The following is a 24,966-nucleotide window of genomic DNA, read 5'->3' as shown; positions in this document are numbered from 1 at the left end:
CAAACAAGAAAGTCCTTTTCTTTATATAATTTGATGCCTGGAGCTTGCTACATCTTTATTTTTAAAATCAGATTGGTACAAGTAAAACTTAAGGACATAATCTTTTAAAAGTCTTGAAAATTTGAAGTATGAATCTAATATTAAGGACAAAAATTCTAAAATGCCCTTAACTTCTGGAAATCTCAGATATTGTCTATATTTATAGAAGTTTAGGACATTTAAAAAATATGTCCTCAATATTATTTTCATCCTTCAACAAATCAGGATGTAGTTAACAGATCCTGAAGTTCTACCATCAATGTGTGTTGCTTTTAATTTCTAAAATCTTTAAGACAATTTAATCAAATATTGGCCCTTTAAAATAGTGAAAAAATGGACAAATCAATAGTTAGCAGGAAAAAACAATTAACAACACGATACCTTCATATTACTGGTCATATTGGGGCTAGTGCTAGGGGTTATGATGATGTGCATGGTGGGTACGGTTTTGGGGATAGAAATGAGGGAGGTAATTCTCTGTTGGATTTTGCTCGAGCTTTTGATTTGGTTATAGCTAACTCGAGTTTTCCGAAGAGGGAAGAGCACCTGGTCACTTTTCGGAATTCAATGGGCAAGACCCAAATTGATTATCTTCTCTGCAGGAAATGCAATAAAGGTCTGTGCACTGACTTCAAGGTCATCCCAAGTGAGCACCTCATGACTCTTCATAGGCTCCTAGTTATGGACCTGGAGATCAAGAGGAGTAGGAGGAAAAGGGAGGGGTGCAGGCAACCTAAGATCAAGTGGGGTAACTTGACCAAGGACAAAGCTCAGGAGTTAGGGGAGAAGTTGTTGGCTATGAATGCCTGGATGAGTAGAGGGGACACATCTAGTATGTGGTTTACGACTGCGAATTGCATTACAGTAGCTGCTAGAGAGGTCTTAGGGGTCACAAAGGGCTCTCCTGGGGATCATAAAGAGGACTGATGGTGGAATGGAGAGGTTAAAGGTAAAGTGGAAGCTAAGAAAGCTGCTTATTTGAAGCTAGTGGAGAGTACAAACGAGGAAGAAAAAAGGACTTATCGGGAGTGTTACAGAAAGGCAAAGTAAGAGGTGAAGTTAGCGGTTACGACGGATAAGAATGCAGCGTTGCTTGTTTGTACGAGGATCTCGAGGGCAAAGGCGGGGACAAAAGGTTGTACCGGTTGACCAAGGTGAGGGATAGGAAAGCCCGTGAATAGATCAAGTCAAGTGCATCAAGGACGAGGATGGAAAAGTATTGATGGACGAGGCACTTTTTAGGAGAAGATGGCAGTCATACTTCCAAAAACTGTTGAATGAGGAGGGGATAGACACATTGTGCTGGGTGAGTTGGAGCACTCCGAGAGTCAGCGGGATTTTGGGTACTATAGGCGGATTACGATAGAAGAAGTGGAATGGGCGATGCGTATGATGTGCAGAGGCAGGGCGGCGGGGCTAGACAAAATTCTGATGGAATTCTGGAAGAGCGCGGGGCGGACAGGTTTGGAGTGGCTCACTGGGATATTTAATGTTATTTTTAAGACAAAAATGATACCCGAATAATGGAGGTGGAGTACGATGATTCCGCTTTACAATAACAAGGGTGATATCCAAAATTGCAATAATTATAGGGGTATCAAGTTGTTGATTCACACTATGAAGGTTTATGAGAGGTTGGTGGAGGCCAGGGTGAGGAGGTGCATGTCTATTTCCGAGAATTAGTTTGGATTCATGCCGGGGCATTCTACTACGGAAGCAATTCATCTGGTAAGGAGATTAGTAGAGCAGTACAAGGAGAGGAAGAAGGATTTTCATATGGTGTTTATTGACCTTGAGAAACCATACGATAAAGTCCCGAGGGAGGTCCTGTGGAGGTGTTTGGAGGTTAGTGGCATTCCAGTAGCATACATTAGGGTGATTAAGGATATGTATGATGATGCTAAGACTCGGGTGAGGACTGTGGCGGGTGACTCGAAGTATTTCCCTGTGGTGATGGGGTTGCACCAGAGATCAACTCTTAGCACATTTTTATTTTCCTTAGCGATGATGTACTGTCGCGACACATCCAATGGGAGGTGCCTTGGTGCATGCTATTTTCCGATGATATAGTGTTGATTGACAAGACGCGTAGCGGAGTTAACATGAGGTTGGAGGTTTGGAGACAGACACTGGACTCTAAAGGTTTCAAACTGAGTAGAACCAAGATAGAATACTTGGAGTGCAAATTCAGTGACAGGACCCATGATGCAGATGTAGAGGTTAAGCTTGATGCTCGAGTTATCCCTAACAGAGCGGGTTTTAATTATCTCGGGTTTATTATCCTGGGTAACAGGGAGATTGATGAAGATGTCGCATATTGTATCAGAGCAGGATGGATGAAGTGGAGGCTCACTTTCGATGTTTTGTGTGACAGGAATGTGCCGCTAAGACTCAAGGGTAAGTTTTATCGAGTGTTGGTTCGACCGGCTATGCTGTATGGGGCTGAGTGTTGGCCGGTCAAGAACTCCCGCCTGCAGAAGATGAGAGTAGCAGAGATGAGGATGTTGAGATGGATGTGTGGGTGTACCAGGAGAGATAGGATTAAGAATGAAGCTATCCGGGATAGAGTGAGAGTAGCCTCCGTAGAGGACAAGATGTGGGAGTCGAGGCTGAGATGGTTCAGACATGTTAAAAGAAGAAGCATTGATGCTCCTGTCAGGAGGTGTGACGGGTTGGACATGGAGAGTTTGAGAAGAGGTCGAGGTAGGCCTAAGAAGTACTGGGGAGAAGTGATTAGACACGACATGGCGCTGCTTCAGTTCACTGAGGACATGACCCTTGATAGGAGGGTGTGGAGGTCGAGGATTAAGGTAGAAGGTTGGTAGGTAGTTTATAGTTGTTCACCGATAGTCTTAGTAGCATGCATGTCCTTCATATTCTTAGATTTCTATTACTTTATGTGGTTGTGTTCGCCTCGGGTATTGTATTCCCTGCTGCTATTATTTGGTATTACTTATCCTTTATCTCCCCCCCCCTTTTCTTTTCTCTTCCTTCCTTGCTTTCCTCTTCTTTTTCTTGTCCTTCCAGATCCGAGGGTCTATTGGAAACAGACTTTCTACTTGCATTAGGTAGGGGTAAGGTCTGCATACAGATTACCTTCTCCAGACCCCATGTTGGGATCAAACTGGGTTTTTGTTGTTATTGTTGATACCTTTTATATTACTACTGAAACTGTAATTCGGCATAGCTGTGACCAAAAAATGATGCTATGCAAACAAAATAAAGTGCCTTGTGAACAATTTATAGGATATTTCAGAATTCATATGGATTCTTTACAGGAATTTTATACCAATTCAACTACAGGTGACTTTCTTTACAACTACACTATAGCTCCTTTGGCAAGAAGTTTCATTTTCACTATCATAGTCGTCGCCGATATTTTTTTGGTGGTGTATAATACCCAGAATTTCTTTTCCACTCTCCATATGACCAAAGATTTGCTTCAAGTTCTTTTATGAAGTTTGATATGTCCTCAGGTTGGAATTTCTCCAAATTCTTTCCCATCATCAACAACTCCACATACTTGATTAGGAATGCACCATAATCAATCACAAGAAAAATGTAAGATATGGAGTCAATTAAACAATATCAATAATAAAATAAATCTAAAGTACATATAAATTATATAGCAAATGACAACACGTATGATACAGTTTGGTGGGTAATCTTTGCTACTGAATATAAAATTTGTTGAATGCATTTCCAAAAGACTTGTGATTTTTCTCAAATTGTCAGAACTTTAGCAAGTGGGGGATCATGCGTGCATATATTTCAATGTGTTTCATTCCTTTCTCATATGGCTCACTATATATAGAATCGTACATATCAATCTTTCTCTTATTCAAGCCCAATACCCCCAAAAGAAAATGTGTCACATCATCATTATCTTCTGAAGGAAGCCGACATGGAAAAAAGATTTTGTCAACCTCTGTCCAAGAAATTCCACATCTACGATTGTCATCCCACACATATAGTGTGAGAACCAATTGATTATCACAACATCAAAACTCATCTGAAGCATCTTAATTGAAATCCTTATACATAAGTAGCATATAGTTATCAAAAAGTATATCTGTAGTTGTGCAATGAAAAGGATGGGCACAAGGGTGGTAACATTCCTTTTTCCTCAAATAATACAGGGCAATGTCAATATTCTTCATAAAAAGGCAAACAAAATGAAAAAAAACCATCAGTCATAAATAATTAAAAAATAATAAATTAAGAAGAAAGAAAACAAATGCCTTGTGAATTATCAAACCCTATCATCAAGTACAAAGCTACTATTTGAAAGCTCAAGGAAGAACATTTTGTTGCTGATTTTTTGATGGTACAATTTATATGGATTCTTTCTCACACCATTATCCTCCGCATATATATCAGTTTGTCCCCTGAATATTTTGTAAATATCAAAGTTAGAAAGTTTATAAGTTAATCCTCAATTATTAACTAGGGACACTTGGTCCTGAACTTACAGTAACAAGGTCATAAATTTAGGACACTTGGTCCTAAAGTTAGAGTTGCAAAATCAAAAGTTAAGGACAAGTAGTCCTTAACTTACAGTTACAAGTTCAAAAGTTAAGGACACTTGGTCCTAAACTTAGACTTACAAGCTCATAAATTAAAGGACAATTAGTCCTGAACTTAGAGTAACAAGCTCATAAGATAAGGACAATTGGTCCTGAACTTAGAGTGAAAGTTCACAAATTAAGGACACTTGGTCCTAAAGTTAGAGTTGTAAATTCAAAAATTAAGGCCAAGTGTCACACCTCCTTTTTACATCCCGAGGGCATATGAGAGTTTTTCCAATTAAAGTAACATTAATCGAGATGGGATTAATTAATTTATCAGAGTCGCCACTTGGAATAATTTATTTGGTGTCCCAAGTCACCGGTTTATTTTAAATCCCAAATCGAGGAAGTTTCGATTTTATTTTAAAAGTCTGCAAACTAGAAATTCTAGATAAGGAATTATGTTGGGAGAAGGTGTTAGGCATTCCCGGGTTCTGTGGTTCTAGTACGGTTGCTTAGTGATTATTGTCGCGCCCCCTTTTTCCTTCCGAGGAAATCAGGACAACTTACTCGTTTTGGGAAAGGGGGTTTGCGGTTTTGAAGAATCCCCACCTAACGATTTTAAGGTGCATTAGGGCACCTATAGGGTTCATTTATAACCACGTTTGGTTACAAGAGATAGGGTAAGGACTTGATATTATCCTAAAAGGAAGGTGTTAGGCACCCCTCAGGATCCACGAGTGTGGTTCCCGGCCAAACAGTTTTTGTGCATTTGTACAAGCAACAGCTAAACAAGTATTGCTCAAATAGTAGGGGATTTAAGTTTAAGAACACAGATGTTTGAAAAATCAATTAATGAGAAGCAAGATTTTGAAAAGAATTACAAACTAAGCACGTTTATGAATGTAAAGGGGTGTGCTAGGTTTGTCTATAATATGGATCACATCAATGCAATACCCGGTATGACACTCCTCAAAGAGGGGCTACACGTGATATTAGTGCACCGGTCATCATATCCATTTCTACCCTTTCCCGCCCCGTGAAGGTAATTAAAGCGAGGGTTGGTCTCGACCCCTATTGCATGCTGTTACCCATCCCTTCCTATTAGTTCCGGAGGAATTTGGGACTCCTATCCTATAATAAGGAGGTTCTAGGCAGACCCTCAAGTTTAAAGGCAAAATACTAAGGCGACATATAATAACAAGTAGGACTTCAATCAAGGGGGGCATGGAAGACAAACAAAATGCTCAAGTATACCTCCACAGGTAATGTACATAGACAGCATGACTCATACACAATTAATGTCTGAATTTAAATCCTATGCATGGTATCTAAGTGATAACAACAGAACTAGATTTATTATATAACTCAGAAAAGAAGTCCGAATCAGGATTGCCTATTGATTTTAACATGCTGGCAGTTAAACAAAGGCTGTTCTAATTTTATTCAAGTTATTACCTAAGGCTTGCCTAAGCGTAATATGCAGCAGTTATTTAGGATTATTAAAACAGTTTGGAGATGGTTTTTACCTAAGAGCATGTTGTTCTAGTTGATACGAATGCGGAGATTATTACCAATTTTATTCAGAAAACATCACAATGTGAGATCATTTTATTACCTTTTCATGAATCAGTAATTAACTAGGCGTCTTAATGCAAATAGGATCCTAGAACATGATATCTAATATACATATACAAATGGCAGGATTGTTAAAAAAACAGAATCCCTAAGGCATGATTTCTAAATGCACTCAAGAATTGCAGACTTATTGAAGTAAGACTTCTGAAAGTACAAGAGTAACAACTTTTATGCCAAATTTGTTATCGTCCTAGGAACAGGATTTCTAAGTGATAGACATAAAACATGGATTAGTAACGGATGAGATGTTGAAGCAGGAAACATAGGACTTAAGAGCATGATTCTAATGCATGTATGAACCCTAAGCATGATTTCTATTACGCAATTAGGAATATAAACCTAACAACAGGTTTTCTACCCCCTTAACAACTATAGCATGCATATTTACCACATCTCTTTTCACTAGCCACCCCTATACTTGTTTACAAATTATTGCAGACCATGTTAATGAATTACACAAGTAGAAGTGAAAAATAAGAAGTTACACTATAGGAAGCCTGATTAGGACTTCCTCCCTGAGTTATGTAATCAATTACCCCAAATGCCAAGATGGTTCCATAGTCTTTCCCATATCCGGGTGTGTCAGAGTTCCCTAAGGACCTCAAGGAATCCCGGGTAGTGCTCACACCCAGATTTCATAACCAAGACAGAGTAAGTGCAGTGTGGAAAGGCTAGCTTTTATGTGTTCAAGTTTAGAGGGAGCTCAAGGGTCCCAAGGCAAGGCTCACACAAAATGGGTAGAACCTAGTAATCTAGGAGTAGAGTGGGAGTGCTTGACATAGATTTAAAAGAAGGTTGAATTGGAAAACAGTTTTGAAGCAGCATGTTTGAAATAAGTTTGAAAAACAGCAGAACAATTTTGAAAAGGAGAAGGGAACATGAGCAACAATAACTTAGAACAAGCCAGCACACACATAAAACAAGTTCAAAGAATAGTATAGTTTCAAAAGTTACAAACAGGGAAACAGGGGTTGGGGACACATAGGGCCCAAATCAGAAACATGTAAACATGGCTGAGAAGAGATGCATATAGACAATCAAGTGCAAAGAACAAGTAGGGACTGATTGGCCTTTAGAACACAAACAATTACTTTAGAGAGTTAACAATGGAGTCGTGCTTAGAATTGTAATAAGACATAGGGACAAGGTATGAGAGTAGTCATGCAGAGGTCTATTACACATAATTAGTCATGACTTAGTGTTAATCAAGTACACTGGGGGACATACTAGTTGAGAGACATAAATAGGAACTCAAGTAGACATGCTGATTACATTAGAACAAGAGAGGGCAGAACTTAAGCATGCTGAGTAAAGCAGTGAACAAGAAGTGCAATTAAACAACATGAGCCATTAGGTCAGTGCAGAAAGAGGCAGGGATTGACAAACAATGGAGCACATAGAGTTGAGTTTCAGAATTGAACTAGGAACATACCAGTTAAGGAAGCAAAGTGCGGAAAAGTAAAACAAGTAGAGTTCCACAGTCTAGCCTTGGCTTTCAACCGGCTAGACAAGCAGTATTAAGTAGTAGAGAAAGAAAACGAGAGTTTGACTATGTATGTGTGTTCTGAACTAATTGTTCGTGTCTTATTCTAAAGAGAGGGTAGAGTATATATAGTTTGAGAACATGCAGGAAAATAAAGTAATAAGTATGACTTAGCATAATTATAGAAATAATACGAATCAGAATCAATTAAAGACCCGGACTCCCTTCAATTAGGGAGTCATAGTTCAAACGGGTACAAGTTGTATCAAGTAGGAAAAGAACTGATTTTATCATAACAGGAGTAGTAAAAGCATGTGGCATGTAATAAGGACTAAGTACAGAATATTTTCAAGTAAGGAAAGTATACTAACAACATATTGTGCACATAAATAAGGTAGAGCACAATTTCAATTCTGAAAGTCAGTTCAAAGAATCACGGATGAGATGGAAAATCACAGGGAATCTACACTAAGTAAGGAAAGTATCACAAAAAAATAAGGAAGCAATTTCAAAAAATTAGTACATAATTACAAGGAAAATCCACAAAATCACAGATGTAGGTTTAAGGAGATTACGCAAAATCAGCATAAATTATGTGAACAATCAATAAAACAAATAGTCGGACCTATTAAACGATAAATAACATGTGTTTGGACAAAATCAAAGAAACCTTAAGAACAAATTAGAGCAGGAAGCACAAGAGCATATAGAACACACATGAAACCTAGAATGTTCATGATAGTCATGCAAACATATCGCAAATAGACTCAAACTTTGAATCAAACCCAAAAGTGTTAGGGTTTCTTGACAAAAATGAATCGAGCAAAAAGGAAAGACTCAGGTGATGTTTAAACATGCTAAAAATCAAAGTAATTGCTAAAATCAGAAAGACATCGTTTTTTGCAAAAAGGGTTTTGGAAACCCTAGTCTGGAAAATGAAGAAATCGTTTGAAATTGGAGAAATATTTTGATGAAAATAGGTGAAAACCTTAAAAAACCCATAGATCCATCACAAATCTAAAAAGATCGGAGTATTTATAGCTAGGTTTTTCAGAAAATAGCAGAGACGAGGAAAAATTGGTTAAAAACTCATGGATACACCTAGAACTAAAAAGATCTAAAGAAAAGATGAAAAATCTAAAGAGTTAGGGTTTCAGAGAACCCAGAGAAGATGAGAAAACCTTAGAACATTACCGGTTTTAACGGAAAAAGTCATAGATCCTACTCGAACAGCCATGGATGGCCGGGAAATGGCATGAAAGATCATGGATAAAATTTAAACCGGATCTGGAATAGATCTCTTTGAGATCCTTCCATGAAATCATAAAAATGAGCAACCAGGATATGTAGGAGACAAGTATACGTCTCAAACAACCATGGGAATCCATGGATTGAGTGAGAATCGAAAGGATTAGGGCTGGTTTGGGTGGTGGCGGCTAGGTTTAGGTTTAGGTCTCAGAGATAATTGGGGAGGAAAGGGATTCAAAGGCGGCTCAAATGAAAAATGGGGTAGGGTTTTGGGGGGTCGTTGGGTTAAAAAAGGTAAGAAGCAATATGGATCGTTCATCTGGGAGATCAACGGTCGAGATTAGAGAGGGTAGGTGGGGTTCCGGGTTTGGGCATGGGTAAAAAGGGTGGGTCTGGTTTTAATTGAAATTGGGCTGGGAATTGGGGACCTGACTTGGGCTACAATTGAAAGTCAATTTGGCTATATTTTAAATAGCCACTTTTTACCTATTTGATATATAAAAATATTAAATAGTTTTTGAAAAATAATTTAAAGTGCTAAAATGATTTATAATACATAATTAACAATTTAAAAATATCCAATTTTATGTGTATAAAACATAATTAAATCTTAAAAGGGTTGATATTGCAATTATGTATTTAGCTTTAAAAATACTAAATGTAATTATAAAAATATGTAAAAATTACCTTAGCCATATTTTGGCATAAATATAGAAATTCAATATATGAATTATCAAAACAATAATTTTGAAAATAATTATTGGGGATTTTATGGATAAAAATGGAGAAAATAAATAAATTTAAACCTTTAAAATTATGGAAAAATGATAAAACCCTCGGACATGATTATATATGCATATATGTATACTATTTTAAAGGTATACTGCATATTTAAAATATATAGAAAAAAATTGGGTATCAACAACCGCCCCTCTTTACCCGGGAAAGATGAAAGAATTGTCAGGTAAAGATATGATGGCCAATTTTGACCGAGCGAAATGGTTTGGGAAGATTTAGGCCACACCCTCGCTTCTGAGTTGCTTACATATCCCTGGTTTTACAGGAATCAGGCCACATGTAGTTCAGGATTCACCTGCAGAGTATGTCGATGAAGACATTTCAAGAACAGACGCAACATCTAGGGCCATGGAGTGAACGTGCGATTTACGGGAATGGTTAAGAGAACTGGCTGAGGGAACTAGAGCGGGATCACTCCTGTTGGGATAGCCTTTGCTCGTCGGTTTACCTGCAATTAGAAACAATACAAGTGTATATTGTGCATAAATTTAAACATGATGCAAATTCCCGTTGGACCATGAGTGTTGTCTTCGGACGATGAGGATGATGTCCTTAGACCATGATGTCCTGGGCCATGAAGCGTATGATAAGGGATTCGCAGGCCATGAAATGATGTTCTCGGGCTATGAGGATGGTGCCTTCGATCCATGACGCCTTTGAATAATGATATGCAAAAGATTGAAAGAGATCCTCAGGCCATGACATGGTGTTCTCGGGCTATGAAAATAGTTCCTCCGAACGATGATGCCTTTGGATGAGTTGGCGATATTTCAGCCTATGAAGGATGCAGTAGTATGATGCGGACAAGACAGAGCTTAGTCTTGCGAATTGAAGGGCAGAGCTTAGCCCGTAAGAGAAGCGAGATAAATAGTGCTTGAGATAGCGCTTAGTTTCAAAGAAAATTGGAGGCAGAGCTTAGCCTCGGAAGGCAGAATGATAGCCTTATGCAAAGATGCGAATGTAGATAGAGGTAGAGCTTAACCTCGGAAGGTAGAATGGTAGCCTTATGCAAATTGGAAGGCAGAATGGTAGCCTTATGCAAATTGGAAGGAAGAATGGTAGCCTTATGCAGATGTAGATGGAGACAGCGTTTAGTCTCGGAAGGTAGAATGGTAGCCTTGTGCAAGATTGGAAGGCAGAATCGTATCCTTATGCAATGCAAATGCAGATGGAGACATCATTTAGTCTCGGAAGGCAGAATGGTAGCCTTATGCAGGAATGCAGATGGAGACAACATTTAGTCTCGAAAAGCAGAATGGTAGCCTTATGCAAGAAATAAGATAACAATTGAAAGTAGAGTTTTCTTAGCTGATAGGAAATTGCGACATTGTGATTACTGGGAGCATTGTGACATACGGAACATCACTGGTGTGTGTTGATATCAAGTGTTGGCAAGTGTTGATAGCAAGTGTTGACATGGTGTTCTCGGGCTATGAAAATAGTTCCTCCGAACGATGATGCCTTTGGATGAGTTGGCGATATTTCAGCCCATGAAGGATGCAGTAGTATGATGCGGACAAGACAGAGCTTAGTCTTGAGAATTGAAAGGCAGAGCTTAGCCCGTAAGAGAAGCGAGATAAATAGTGCTTGAGATAGCGCTTAGTTTCAAAGAAAATTGGAGGCAAAGCTTAGCCTCGGAAGGCAGAATGATAGCCTTATGCAAAGATGCGAATGCAGATAGAGGTAGAGCTTAACCTCGGAAGGTAGAATGGTAGCCTTATGCAAATTGGAAGGCAGAATGGTAGCCTTATGCAAATTGGAAGGCAGAATGGTAGCCTTATGCAGATGTAGATGGAGACAACGTTTAGTCTCGGAAGGTAGAATGGTAGCCTTGTGCAAGATTGGAAGGCAGAATCGTATCCTTATGCAATGCAGATGCAGATGGAGACATCAATTAGTCTCGGAAGGCAGAATGGTAGCCTTATGCAGGAATGCAGATGGAGACAACATTTAGTCTCGAAAAACAGAATGGTAGCCTTATGCAAGAAATAACATAACAATTGACAGTAGAGTTTTCTTAGCTGATAGCAAATTGCGACATTGTGATTACTGGGAGCATTGTGACATACGGAACATCACTGGTGTGTGTTGATAGCAAGTGTTGGCAAGTGCAACGGTTCTAAGAATCATATTCTTGAACAATGTTTATTCCATGGGCGTACAATATGTTTAATGATTTTGCAGTCCTAGTGCCTGCATCCAAAGAAAATCATCAGTTTTGTAAGGGGGAAGGTTAGTTCATATCCCGCTAGCTTTGCTTAACTCGTTCGGTTTTGATCTGGAGATACCGTCTGTATCATTGGGGTAGCATTGCTAAACAAAGCAGTTTCAATAATAAACATGCATGATTTTGTAAAAGTATGACATAAGTGTATAATTAAAAATAGCTTTTAGATGAACCGACGACTGTGACGTAGTTCAGGACATTGCAACCTCTCCTGCTATGGAATTTTGAGGGTCCTCCTCAAAATTCTGCCCCAGTTTGATGTTTCCAAATGATGCTCGTGCGGCGATCGGTTGAAATTACTTCGGAATTTTGAGGGTCCTCCTTAAAATTCTGCCCTAATTTCCAATTGCGGGGGGAAATGAATTTTATTGAATTATGACTGAACCCATAGGAATGCCTACGTATCTCCTCTTAAACGGGAATCAGGTCAGGCGTAGTTCAATTTACATCATATAAGGAAGGCATAAAGATTACACATAGTAACGCTTGACTGCATCAGAATTGATCGGCTTTGGCCAGACTTCTCCGTCCATCTCTGCAAGTATGAGGGCTCCTACTATCAAAACCCGGTGAACCATGTATGGACCCTGCTAGTTGGGAGAGAACTTCCTTTTGGCTTCATCTTGATGTGAAAAAATTTTCTTTAACACCAGCTGCATCGGTGTGAACTGTCTTGGCTTGACTCTTTTGTTGAAGGCTCTAGACATTCTTCTGATAGAGTTGACCATGGCAGACTGCGTTCATTCTCTTTCCATATATAAGGGCTAGTTGCTCATAATGACTCTTTACCCACTCTGCGTCGTCGAGCTCAACTTATTGTACGATCCTTAGGGAAGGAATTTCTACTTCAGCAGGAATGACAACCTTTGAACTGTAAACCAGCATATATGGGGTTGCCCCGGTTGATGTGCGGACTGTGGTACGATACCCCAGTAGAGCAAATGATAACTTCTCATGCCACTATTTATGCTTCTCTATCATTTTCCTCAATATCTTCTTGATATTCTTGTTGGCATCCTCTATAGCTCCATTCATCTGACGCCTATAGGCTGTGGAATTCTTGTGTTTGATTTTGAAGGGTTCACACATAGATTTCATCAAGTCGTTGTTGAGGTTTGAGCCATTATCAGTAATGAATGACTCTGGAATTCTGAATCGACAAACAATGCAGTCGTGGACAAAGTCTGCCACGACATTCTTAGTCACTGCTCTGTAAGATACTACTTCGACCCATTTGGTGAAATAGTTAATGGCTACCAGGATAAACCTGTGTCCGTTGGAAGCAGCAGGCTCGATTGGTCCAATCACGTCCATCCCCCAGGCGGCGAACGACCAGAGTGAGTTTGTTGTGTTAAGCTTGCTTGGATGTACCTTTATCATGTCTGCATGTATCTGACAGTGGTAGCATTTTCGGACATACTAGATGCAGTCCGTCTCTATAATCATCCAAAAGTAACCAGCCCGGAGTATCTTCTTTGCTAAGACAAAATCGTTCATATGTGGACCCCAGTTCCTAGAATGAATTTCCTCTAGTAGCCTGGATGCTTCCTTTGCGTCGACACATCTTAATAATCCTAAAATCGGGAGTCCTCCTATACAGGATTCCTCCGCTGTGAAATAAGTTGTCGGACAATCACCGAAGTGTGCATTTTTGAGTAGGATTTGCAAGCTCTGGGTACTCTCCTTTTGCCAAATATTCCTTGATATCATGAAACCAAGGCTTTCCGTTTGCTTCCTCTTCAACATGGGCACAGTAAGCTAGTTGATCATGGATTTTCACGGGAATGGGATCAATGAAATTCTTGTCTGGATGTTGTATCATAGATGATAGGGTAGTCAATGCATCTGTGAACTCATTTTGGATTCTGGGAACATGCTGGAATTCTGTCTTCGTGAACCTCTTTCTTAGTTCCTGTACATGATGTAGATACAGGAGTATCTTGGAGTTCTTGGCCGCCCATTCTTCTCCTACCTTATGTATAAGTAAGTCTGAATCTCCAATCACTAGCAACTCTTGAATGTTCATGTCAATGGTCATTTTGAGTCCTAAGATACAGGCTTCATACTCGGCCATATTGTTGGTGTAGGGGAACATGATTTTGGTAGACACCGGATAACGCTGACCAGTTTCTAATATTAGGACTGCTCATATGCCAACTCCTTTGAAGTTTGATGCTCCATCGAAGAACATTCTCCAACCAGCATAGGATTCCGCAATGTCTTCTCCTATGAATGATACCTCTTCATCGGGAAAATACATTTTCAGGGGTTCGTATCCTCCATCCAAGAGGTTTTCAGCAAGGATGTCTGCCAGTGCCTGTCCCTTGACCGCTTTTTGAGTTACGTAAACAATGTCGAACTTACTCAACAGGATCTGCCACTTGGCTAACTTGCTAGTGGGCATGGGTTTCTGAAAGATATACTTCAAAGTATCTATCCTCGATATGAGATATGTAGTATATGCGCAGAAGTAATGTCTCAGCTTCTGAGCTACCCAAGTCAAAGCACAACAGGTGCGTTCCAATAGAGAATACCGGGACTCGTACGAGGTGAACTTCTTACTGAGATAATAAATGGCTTGCTCCTTCCTCCTCATTTTATCATGTTGTCCCAGAACACAACTGAAAGCTCCATATAACACTGTAAGGTAGAGTAATAGGGGCCTACCTGGCTTGGGCGAGACTAAGACTGGTGGTGTTGACAAGTACTCCTTGATTTTGTCGAAGGCCTTTTGGTAGTCCTCGGTCCATTTGGTAGTGGTGTCCTTCTTTAACATCTTAAAGATTGTCTCACAAATAATTGTAGATTGTGCTATGAATCGGCTAATGTAGTTAAGCCTTCCCAAGAAACTCATCACATCCTTCTCGTTCTTTGGTGGTGGTAGTTCTTGAATGTCTTTGACTTTTGATGGATCCAGTTCTATTCCTCAGTGACTCACAATGAACCCAAGCAATTTCCTAGCAGGAACGCCAAATGCGCACTTTGCGGGGTTTAGTTTCAGGTTGTATCTATGCAGTCTATTGAAGAACTTCCTCAGATCTTCTATATGGTTAGTGGCCTTCTTGGATTTGATAATAACATCATCCACGTATACCTCTATCTCCTTGTGTATTATATCATGAAAGATGGTAGTCATGGCCCTCATGTAGGTGGCCCCTGCATTCTTCAAGTCGAATGGCATCATCTTATAACAGTACACTCCTCACGGCGTAATGAAAATCGTTTTCTCAGCATCTTCCTCATCCATCCAGATTTGATGATAACCAGCGAAGCAATCTACGAATGACTATAGCTCATGCTTGGCGCAACTGTCAATCAGGATGTGTATATTTGGCAAAAGGTAGTCGTCTTTCGGATTGGCCCGGTTGAGGTCCCGGTAGTCTACACAGACTCTAACCTTCCCATCCTTCTTTGGTACTGGCACAATGTTGGCTAACCATGTCGGGTATTTTACTACCCTGAGGACCTTAGCTTTGATCTGCTTGGTGACTTCTTCCTTGATTTTCAAACTCATATCAGGCTTGAACTTCTTGAGCTTCTGCTTTATTGGTGGACACATTAGATCGGCTGGCAGTTTGTGAGCCACAATAGACGTACTTAGACCAGTCATGTCATCATATGACTAGGCGAATATGTCCTCATATTCCTTTAGAAATTTTGTGTATTCTTTCTTCTCTGATGGCGATAGGTGAATGCTGAATCGTGTTTCCTTGATGTTTTCTGCATCTCCCAGGTTAACAATCTCGGTCTCGTCCAAGTTGGACTTAGCTCTGTTCGCAAAGTTCTCAACTTCTTTGACAATCTCGTCAGGTATGTCATCTTCCTCTGAATCAATGTTCGTTTGTTTTGTTGTCTCATTGCATGTCACAGTCATTGGTTCATCAAGATAAGTACTAGTAATGTTGTATTGGTAAAGCACGGAGGGACAACGATAGCAATAAATATTAATTCATAAGAAAAATCAGAACTGCTTTTGATAAATCAGATAAATATTTTGAACATCGAAGATCTTATTGCGGGAAACAAATGCGAAAAGAAAGTCATTTAGTAAATAAAACAGTGAATAATGATTGTTTTAGCCTTGCTAACCCGAGGATCGTCGGGCTTTGGTTGTCCTGATAGTGCAATTCTTGAGATGTGCCCCTCTGCTCACAGCCTGTATGGAAGGGCCTTCCTCCCCCTCCTTCTCAAGAATAACGCAACAGTCTATATCACTATCCTCTAGAAACAAGTTCTTCACTGCTGCAAGTGCTTCTTCTTCATCTGACCCATAAATAATGTTGGCATGTTAGAAGGTCTGCTCCAGATGTGGTATTGGCTGCTCTAGTGGATAGTAAGGACCGCGCCATGGTGGCGACCAATTATTGAATTATTCCCGAGTGTATTCATATCCCAAACCGAAGGTACTGCCTTATTTCTTGAGTTTTATGGGTTTAGAGATTCCTTGGAGGTTCTTGCCGAGCCCTTTGCCAGGTTCGTACCCACTCCAACTCAGTATACTCTCGATTTTGCTATCCCACCATTTGTTTTTATCGATAGCACTGACCCGCTCAATATGGTGGTAAGTTTCTCCACCCAGCTTCCTTCTTCCCTCTATCGCCGGAATGGTCTGGCAACTTTATATAGGGTTGCTACCGTCGCTGTGAATGATCACTTCCTGGTGATTCCATTTGAACTTTACTGCCTGATGCAGCGTTGATGCTACGGCCCCAGCAGCATGAATCCATAGCCATCCCAATAGCAAGTTGTAAGATGTTGGTACATCTATTACCTGGAAATCGACCTCGAACCAGGTTGGTCCCATCTGCAAGCATAGAATAATCTCACCAATGGTGGATCTCTGAGAATCATCGAAAGCTTTCACATTGATTGCTCCATCCTTTATATCATGCATCCCATCACTCAACTTCTTGAGTGTTACTAGCGGACAAATGTTAAGACTGGAACCTCCATCGATCAAGATTCTGGTGACAAAATAATCTTTGCATTGCACGGTGATGTGCAGTGCTTTGTTGTGCCCCAGCCCTTCAGGTGGCAACTCGTCCTCATAAAAGGTGATCTTATGGCTTTCCAGCATTTGTCCTACCATATTAGCCACTTCCCCGCTAGTAATGTTACTTGGTACGTCCGCTTTATTTAGCACCTTTAACAAAGCATTCTTGTGCGTCTCAGAATTTTACAGCAAAGAGAGAATGGATTTTGTGCTGGCGTCTTGTTTAACTGGCCGATGACCGAATATTCCTTGGCCTGTATTTTCCTCCAAAGGTCGTCCGGACATGTCTCAATGAGGGGCGGCCGATTGGAGTCCTACTTGCTTGATTCAGCAGATGTTCAGGGGTATAGACTCTACCAGTTCTTGTCATACCCTATGCTACGATAGTTTCTTCAATCCTGACCTTGCCCTTCCTTCTCGCCTCGGTTGTATAGTCCCACGGTACAACATTTGTATAGAATGATGGTATGGTACACATCACCATTGGGATCGACGCAGCTATGCTAACTTCGAATGGAACATGTTCCTTGGGTGGCAAGACTGCAACCTCAAATGGTGCGGGTGCATTTGCCAGAGACATGGATTCAACCTCAATTGGTATCGGTGTCTTTGGTGCTGCTTCAAACTCAAGAGGTACAGACATATTCACCTTAATGTCCTCAGACGGTTGGATCTAGACAATGATTGGATTGAGAGTAATTGTTGGTTTCTTTGGGTCATCACCTTTTGCGATCAAACCAATTGACCCATCGGGATCCCAGTCATCTTCTACTTCAATCATGTGGATACCTCCACCCTTATGGTTTGGCAGAGGGTTGTTGCGGGCGTTTGGAGCACGTTCCTTTGCCACAATGATCTTATTATCAATCAAAGACTGTATCTTGTCTTTCAAGGAGTGGCATTCATCGATGGTGTGCCCTTTCATGCCGGAGTGGTATGCATAGGACTTGTTTGGGTTAACCCACTGAGAAGGATTATCGGGGGTTTCATAAGGGATGGGGGTGACATAACCAGTAGCTTTGAGCCTCTCATATAGATGGCCGATGGGTTCAGCGATGGAGGTATATTGTTTTGGAGGTCTGGGATCAAATTTAGGTTGAAGTCTAAGGAAGTTTTGGCGTGTAGGGGGTGATTGATAATGGGAGGGTTGAGCATTAAGTTTGGTAGACATGAGCGTGTTGGGAGTATCTGGGCAAAGTAGGTTGGTATGTAGGAGGTGGAGATGATTGATAAGTTGGTGGCGGAGCTTGGTATGAGGGTGAGGGTGCTTGGTAATTTGGGGTTGGCTGGTATGCGAGTGGAGGTGTTGGGTAAGTTTGGTATTTGAGGGAAGATTTGGTCCTCTGTGCAACCATCACGGCCCCTACGTCCCTTTTATTGGACACACCACCGGACTATAAAATCTTATTTGTAGCTTGCAAGGCTTCGAAGTTTGTAACCATACCACTTTTAATACCTTCTTCGATTCTTTCACCTAGTTTGATGATGTCGGAGAACTTGCGGTTCTCAATCATCATCAGCCCTTCATAGTACTACGGGTCCTGAGCTCGGACAAAGAACTTGTTCATTTGCTCCTCTTCTAAGGCAGGTCTGACCTTAGCAGCTTCGGACCTCCGGCGAGTAGTATACTCACGAAATGTCTCAGTGGGCTTCTTCTTCAAATTTTGTATATAGAACACATCTGGTGTGTTCTCTGTATTAAACCTGAATCTATCCATAAAGTCAGATGCCATGCCTACCCAACTTGACCACTTTTTGGGTTCTTGGCTGATGTACAAGGATAATGCATCTCCTTTCAAACTCTTTATGAATAGCTTCATGCTGATCCTTTCATCCTTCCCTACACCAACCAGCTTGTCGCAATATGTCCTTAGATGGACCCTTGGATCACCCGTACCATCAAACATTTTGAACTTAGGAGGTTTGTACCCCTCAGGCAGTTTGACATCAGGCTGTATGCAAAGGTCCTCATAGTTTAGTCCCTCGATTCCTTTGCTTCCCTTAACGCCCTGAATCCGGCTGGTCAATTTCTTAAGCTCCTCGGCCAAGTTCCTAATAAGAAGATCCTTTCCATCAGACTCATGTGTGCATGAGATAGGTTGGGTGGAGTGTGGCATGGTCTCCACGTAGATAGGAGTGTTATGGTGGCCTAGTGTATGGGTGTGGAAATGGTCATTTGTGGAGTTATGAGGTTTTGGGATGAGTAGTGGAGTTTTTTTTGGGGTATGGCAGGTGTTACATTGGTTCTTTGGTAGAGTAGCATGATGGTGAGAGGTGGGATGATTATGTTGTTTCAGGATATTTTGAGGAGGTATAGGGTTTTGAGTGTTGGGGAAGTTGATATTTAGGGTGCTAAAGGAAAATGACAGGCTTGCCAGATTCTGAACCTGATCGAGCTCTTCTTGGAATTTCAACAGTTTTTGTTCAAGTTGTGACACATTCTCGTTAGGAACCTGAATACCCTAGCTATCAGTGGCCTCTACCCATTCAACGGTGTTCTCCTTCCTGATGTTGTTTAAATCTTCCATCTTGCCTTTGTTCTTACCTTTAATGGGACTAAGAGGAGGAGTGGGTGGAGGGCCCCTAGATCTTGTGAAATAAGATGATGATGCCAGAGTGCACGAACTAACCTTTGGGGAGGGGAATAATAAAAAAATAAAAATAAAAATAAAACAAAAGGTAACCAAGTTAGTGAGGATTATAAAAAGTATTGCAATATTTAAACACAAAGTGCGGGAATGTAAAGCGTGTCCTAATTTGGGGACCTCTGTGCCCAAGGTAGGCCTAGCAACAAATTGATTCGGAGAACTTAGAATGCTAAATGCCTCACTTTGTTGACAAAAAATGGACGAATCCTAAAACGACACTAAATAAGCAATAAATAAAAGTCACTAATGGCCATTGGACTTATTACATCCATAAAGCGATAAAGGTAAACTCCTATCTACTTGGTCCTAGAAGGACCTTCCCCAGACTCGGCATCGCTGGCTCTTTTGAACAGCTTCCCTAATTCACGAAGTCCCAGCAATAGGTATGCTCTGGCTAGATGTCCTCCTTCGGTCCCTTTAGCCTTTTGACAGTCTTCGACCCTTTTGAGAAATTTCCCCTCTAGTTTTATTATGCCTCGCTCCAAGTACCCTAGCTTTTTATTGGAACCGATAGCCATGTCTTTCCATTTCTCAATCAGCTTTTGGTTGGATTCTTGTATCTTGCGGTGTTCGTTCTCGCATTCATGGATCCTTTTGCGCAGCTGGTTGTACTTGAGTTGCGCCTCAGCCTTTTCATCTATAATTTTGTGACCTCGAACGAACCCTGATTGGCCTATGCCATCCCAATTGTCTTCCAACCAACCTGAATAGAAACGAGTACAACCGACATGATATCTGTTTGGCTGGATGGTGTATTTCCCTATTACGATCTTGCAGTGCCACATGTGTTGGGCTTGGCACTTGTAGGTACTATCACACCTCCCTTTTTACCTATACCACGGGAAGAAGGATGTATAAAGGAGTTTTTCCAATTAAAGGACAATCGAAACGGGATTATTTTATTAAAATTCAGAGTCGCCACTTGGAATAATTTATGGTGTCCCAAGTCACCGGTTCAAATCCCGAATCGAGGAAAAGATTGACTCTGTTTAACAGTCTGCGAACCAAAAATCCGAGTAAGGAATTTTGTTAACCCGGGAGAAGGTGTTAGGCATTCCCGAGTTCCGTGGTTCTAGCACAGTCGCTCAACCGTTACATTCGGCTTAATCATCTGATTTTAAAACACTTTTAAACCTATGTGCATTTTAACTTTTTAACCGCTTTTATTTAATTAATTAAAGGAAGATTGTAATGTCATTTAAAATATGTTTCAAACCACGTCACACAAATGCACCCGCAGTCCGCAACATATTTTATCTAATGTTGAGATTTGGATTTGAGTCACATAAATGCGCACCCGAGTTTAGGAAAGTAAATTATTAAGATAACGCGCCTAAAGCAACTACGCATTTGCAACTTTGCGAGGGCCATAAAATTCGACTAAATGGCATGCCTCAATTTCTAAGGATTTAGTTAATTAAGCGAGGGGCACGCATTTGAGGTTTTGTTTGGCATGACACACCTCGACTAATCTATTAAAACATTGCAAAATTTAGTTTCGAGGGCCATAGATGGTTGTATTATTTAATATGGCCCGCCCCAACTAATTGAAGGGATCTAGTTACCTAAACATGAAAAGGAATTGAATCCTACTTTTATACTAATGTCCAAACTAATTAAGGGGAAAAATATTTTTCTTTCTTTTAAAAAAAAAATAAGGCCGATTGTTTGACAGAAGAGAAACGCTTTAGGCTATCAACACCATTTAGAAGGGAAAATAGAAGGGGCAAGCCCAAAATACAAGAGTGTACCAATCCATTTGCCAATGTTTTCCGACTTGGCCCAAGATGAGCCCAATTCTTAAAAGAACGGACATTAAGGACACAAGATATACAGAACAAGTCTGAGGGGGAAACACCCCTTTGCTGGGCCAAATTAAGCCCAACTTTCAGAATCCAAACGTTGGTATAAAATCAGTAAAATGCAAACCCAATCAAGACTGACGAAACATGCCATTGAATTAACAAATTACTTCTAAATTTTGAAACATTCAAGCACAAATTAACTAGATAATCAATCTGAAATTGAAACACCAATTCTAACTTAACATGCTCGTGCACAACCAATATTAAAGCAGTAACATGCCTTTACTCTTGAAAGTAATCTTGACCACTTTGCCTTTCTTTTCTCTTCACATGAATTCTACACTAACTACTACTTAATAAAATTAAAACTCAAACAAGCTCTTCTCAATACTATCAGAATCCCCAAAAGCCAGCATACAAATTACATGGACCTTAAAACAACATCCAGATTCTCAACCACATGCATTTGTTCCTTTAACACATGAAGACAGAAAAAGAAAACTAAAAGTAAACATGTAACTTCTGCACGGATTTCTCTACCACCTAAAGCCAGCATGATATTAAAACTTTCAGAGATCTAGCTTCAACCTTCACAATGCATGATTATTAAAAGAAGAAGCTTAAGTAGCAAATGTAATACAAGCTTCACCACTAAATATCGGAAGGGTAGCAGAAACAGAAGAAATGATTTTCAGACCTAAGAGATTCAGAGAGAAAGAAAAAGAAATGAGCTAAACTCTGAACAAACTAATTAATGCTAAGATTCAATCTTCCACTTTCCATTTCACTCTTCAAGTCAAGTCTCATATGGAGTAGAATTCTGAGATGATATAACTGAAAATAATGGGAAACAAAGGAGCAAGGGTTCAGCAGAAACCAGCTTTAACACCCAGCAATGGAACAGTAGAAACCACAACAACACTCCAAACCAGACTCTAAAGATTCAAATTTAACCCCTTTCAACCCAGATGCAAGAATTTATCATTTTTCAGCGGTTTTAACTAAACACTGATGATTAGAAATCAACACCAAAGCAAAATTTTAGCAGTTCTCAGCAAGGAAATACATGGATTCAAAGATATTTCAAGATTTCCCAGCCGTTTCAGTTTTTTCAGAATTTCAGTCTCCTCAACCTTGACTTGAATATCAAGTCATGATGCCTTTATAGGCAAGCTATTAGGGCAACAATGTTGAAAACAGTTTTTTCATTTTACACCCTTTGGAATTTTTGTTTCAGCTTAGGTACCCTTAGCTTAAAACTCGGAATTTCACATAAGTCCCCACCCCAGCTTCCAAGAAGCTTCCCTAGTCTGTTACTGAGATTCCCTTACCCTAGATTTCCTAATTTACCCCTTAATACCCCTGTTTTTACTTCCAAACATCAGCAAACAAATGACCCAAAGGCCTTGGGCTAAACGAGCTGGCAAATTCTATAGCCATTCGGGCTCCTGAACCTTTGAGGCCTATATTGTGATAAGAAAATCACAGGCCGCAAAACAAATGAGCCCAAACCATTCTGCCATTTTGGCATCAAAAGAGAAAAAATTAATGGAACAGATAAAAACAACAAAATGAAATCAAGCTACTGAAGAAGACAAGTACTAACTAAACTACTGATAATTAACTAATGTGACTTAAATCTTAAACATGCAATACATTTATTCAGAAAAACAAAAGAACTAAGAAGAAACACACCATATGCAAATTGAAATGCATACAAGGGCGGACAGAAGGAAAATAGGTGATAGAAAGGGGGAAGAGATAGAGGTAGAGGAACATTAGAAAAGCAGAACAGAAAAATGAAGAAAGGCGAAGAAATACCTAAAATAACCAAACAGGAGAAAGGCTTGAATGACTTCAGCGTTCTCCGATTTGGGGCGAAGAGGAGTGTTACTCGATTTGTTCTTGCAAGAACAAATGTCTAACACGAAAGCTCAGAAAGTAGCGAGATCAGACCTTTAAATGAAGGATCGAAGGGGGATACGAATCTAGGGTTCCGATTTTAAGATCCGAAATTAAGGAGAAGGGGAGAAGATTCAGGGGAAAATGGTTGTGGTTTAGTGTTTAAAGGGCTATGAGGATTATGTGGTCGAGACTTGGTGACGGTTTGGAGCTGTCTCGCCGGTGATAATGGCAGATTCGCTCAAAGGCAGCGTTAGGGTTGTATGAGAGAGATGAGAGACGGAGATGGTACAACCAAGGATCTTAGGTTATGTTTGGTCATTTGGACAGCTTTATGTAAAGTAGGGGTGTTGTTTACAACCGTCAGATGGAATAAAACAGAGGTCCAGGATCGGCTCGACACCCGCGAGCTCTAAACGATGCCGTTTGGGTATCAAAATGGGTTAACTGGGTTGGACTCAGGTTTTGGGCGGATTTGAATGGGTGTGAGGAAATTGGTCCTGAGAATTTTAATTAAACATGGCCCAACTGACCTCTTATTCTTTGTCTTTCATTCTTTTCTAGTTTCAAATCAATTTTTCCAACAATTCTTTTCTTCTTCTTTTTTTCAAAATTAAATTAAAATCTAAATTAAACCTTAAAACCTAATTACCCTATCAAACTAAATTAATTAACTCTAAATAATAATTACCACGACTAATTAAAAACCAAATTCAAGGAAAACTACCAAAGTTCAAAATTAAAATTAAAAAGTGCAAAATAAACTATTTTTTGTGATTTTCCATTTTTATAAAACAACTAATTTATTAATTAATCCTAAAAATGTGAAAATAAGTTTTAACGCAAATGCAGTATGTTTACTTGAATTTTTGTGTATTAAATAAAATAAGCATGCACAAACAAATGCAAACAATTATAAAAAAATGCCACAAAATCCACAAAATTTTAAATAATGAAAAGAAGTTATTTTGTTTTGAATTTATGGGAGTAATTCATATAGGGCAAAAATCACGTGCTCACAGCTTCCCCTCTTTTCCCGGAAACACGAAGAGTTTTTGTGCAAAGATAAAGTGAGCGGATATGAGCGATTTTTGCCCGTTTGAATACTCCGTGGGAAGCCTTTTTGAAAGATTTGACTGCACCCTACTTCCGAGGTTGCCTACATATCCTTGGCTATAAAGGAATCAGGTTAGTGTAGTTCGGGAAGTTTTGGTAGCTGGGACTACCATGAAGCTGTGATTTCACTATTGTTGTTGCTGCTACTACTTACTGAACCCCTTATTACACCGTGATAAAATAAAAAGAAGCTAGACTAGACTATAATCTATGCATTACAAAATCCTATCTACATCTTCAAACTTGCTCTTGTGGTTCTTGTTGATTTGTTGACTTGTATTCTCCCGATGAAATTCCTTTGTTGCCGCCTTGATTTGTAATCTGAGATGTCTTCCTTTTCTACAGGTGGACGCCTGATTGCTGAACTCGAATTGTAACCTGAGATGCTTCCCCTTTCTCCAGGTGGACGCCTGACTGCTAAACTTGAAATGTACTCCCTACTCTCCAGGCGGGCTCCTGATTGCTGAACTTGAAAGTATTTCCTGCTCTCCAGGCAGGCTCCTAACTTCAACAAAATAGACAAAACAAAGTAAATTCTTTGCCCCAGTTTGGTGGCTGGGC

At 40.0% G+C, this 24,966-nt stretch overlaps 2 protein-coding genes across 2 annotated transcripts; both read left to right on the top strand.

Moving 5' to 3' along the window:
* Positions 1-372: 372 nt before the first annotated feature.
* LOC142181848 (uncharacterized) lies at positions 373-966 on the top strand. The gene has a single exon (XM_075255450.1). The coding sequence runs from the start codon at positions 373-375 to the stop codon at positions 964-966; it is 594 nt and encodes a 197-aa protein (XP_075111551.1).
* A 1,175-nt stretch (positions 967-2,141) lies between these two features.
* Positions 2,142-10,071, top strand: LOC107765498 (uncharacterized). Its single transcript, XM_075255448.1, has 2 exons — positions 2,142-2,742; positions 9,980-10,071. The coding sequence occupies exons 1-2, from the start codon at positions 2,142-2,144 to the stop codon at positions 10,069-10,071; spliced, it is 693 nt and encodes a 230-aa protein (XP_075111549.1).
* Positions 10,072-24,966: the final 14,895 nt, after the last annotated feature.

The sequence above is a fragment of the Nicotiana tabacum genome, chromosome 6 (genome assembly GCF_000715075.1).
Source record: "Nicotiana tabacum cultivar K326 chromosome 6, ASM71507v2, whole genome shotgun sequence".
In the NCBI taxonomy this organism is placed as follows: Eukaryota; Viridiplantae; Streptophyta; class Magnoliopsida; order Solanales; family Solanaceae; genus Nicotiana; species Nicotiana tabacum.
This window is presented reverse-complemented; position numbering and strand designations above follow the sequence as displayed.

Coding starts and splice junctions, on each gene's coding strand:
- LOC142181848 (XM_075255450.1), top strand. CDS start 373: ATGGACAAATCAATAGTTAGCAGGAAAAAACAATTAACAACACGATAC.
- LOC107765498 (XM_075255448.1), top strand. CDS start 2,142: ATGAGGTTGGAGGTTTGGAGACAGACACTGGACTCTAAAGGTTTCAAA. Junction 2,743..9,979: donor GAGTTTGAGAAGAGGTCGAG/GTAGGCCTAAGA, acceptor CTGGTTTTACAG/GAATCAGGCCACATGTAGTT.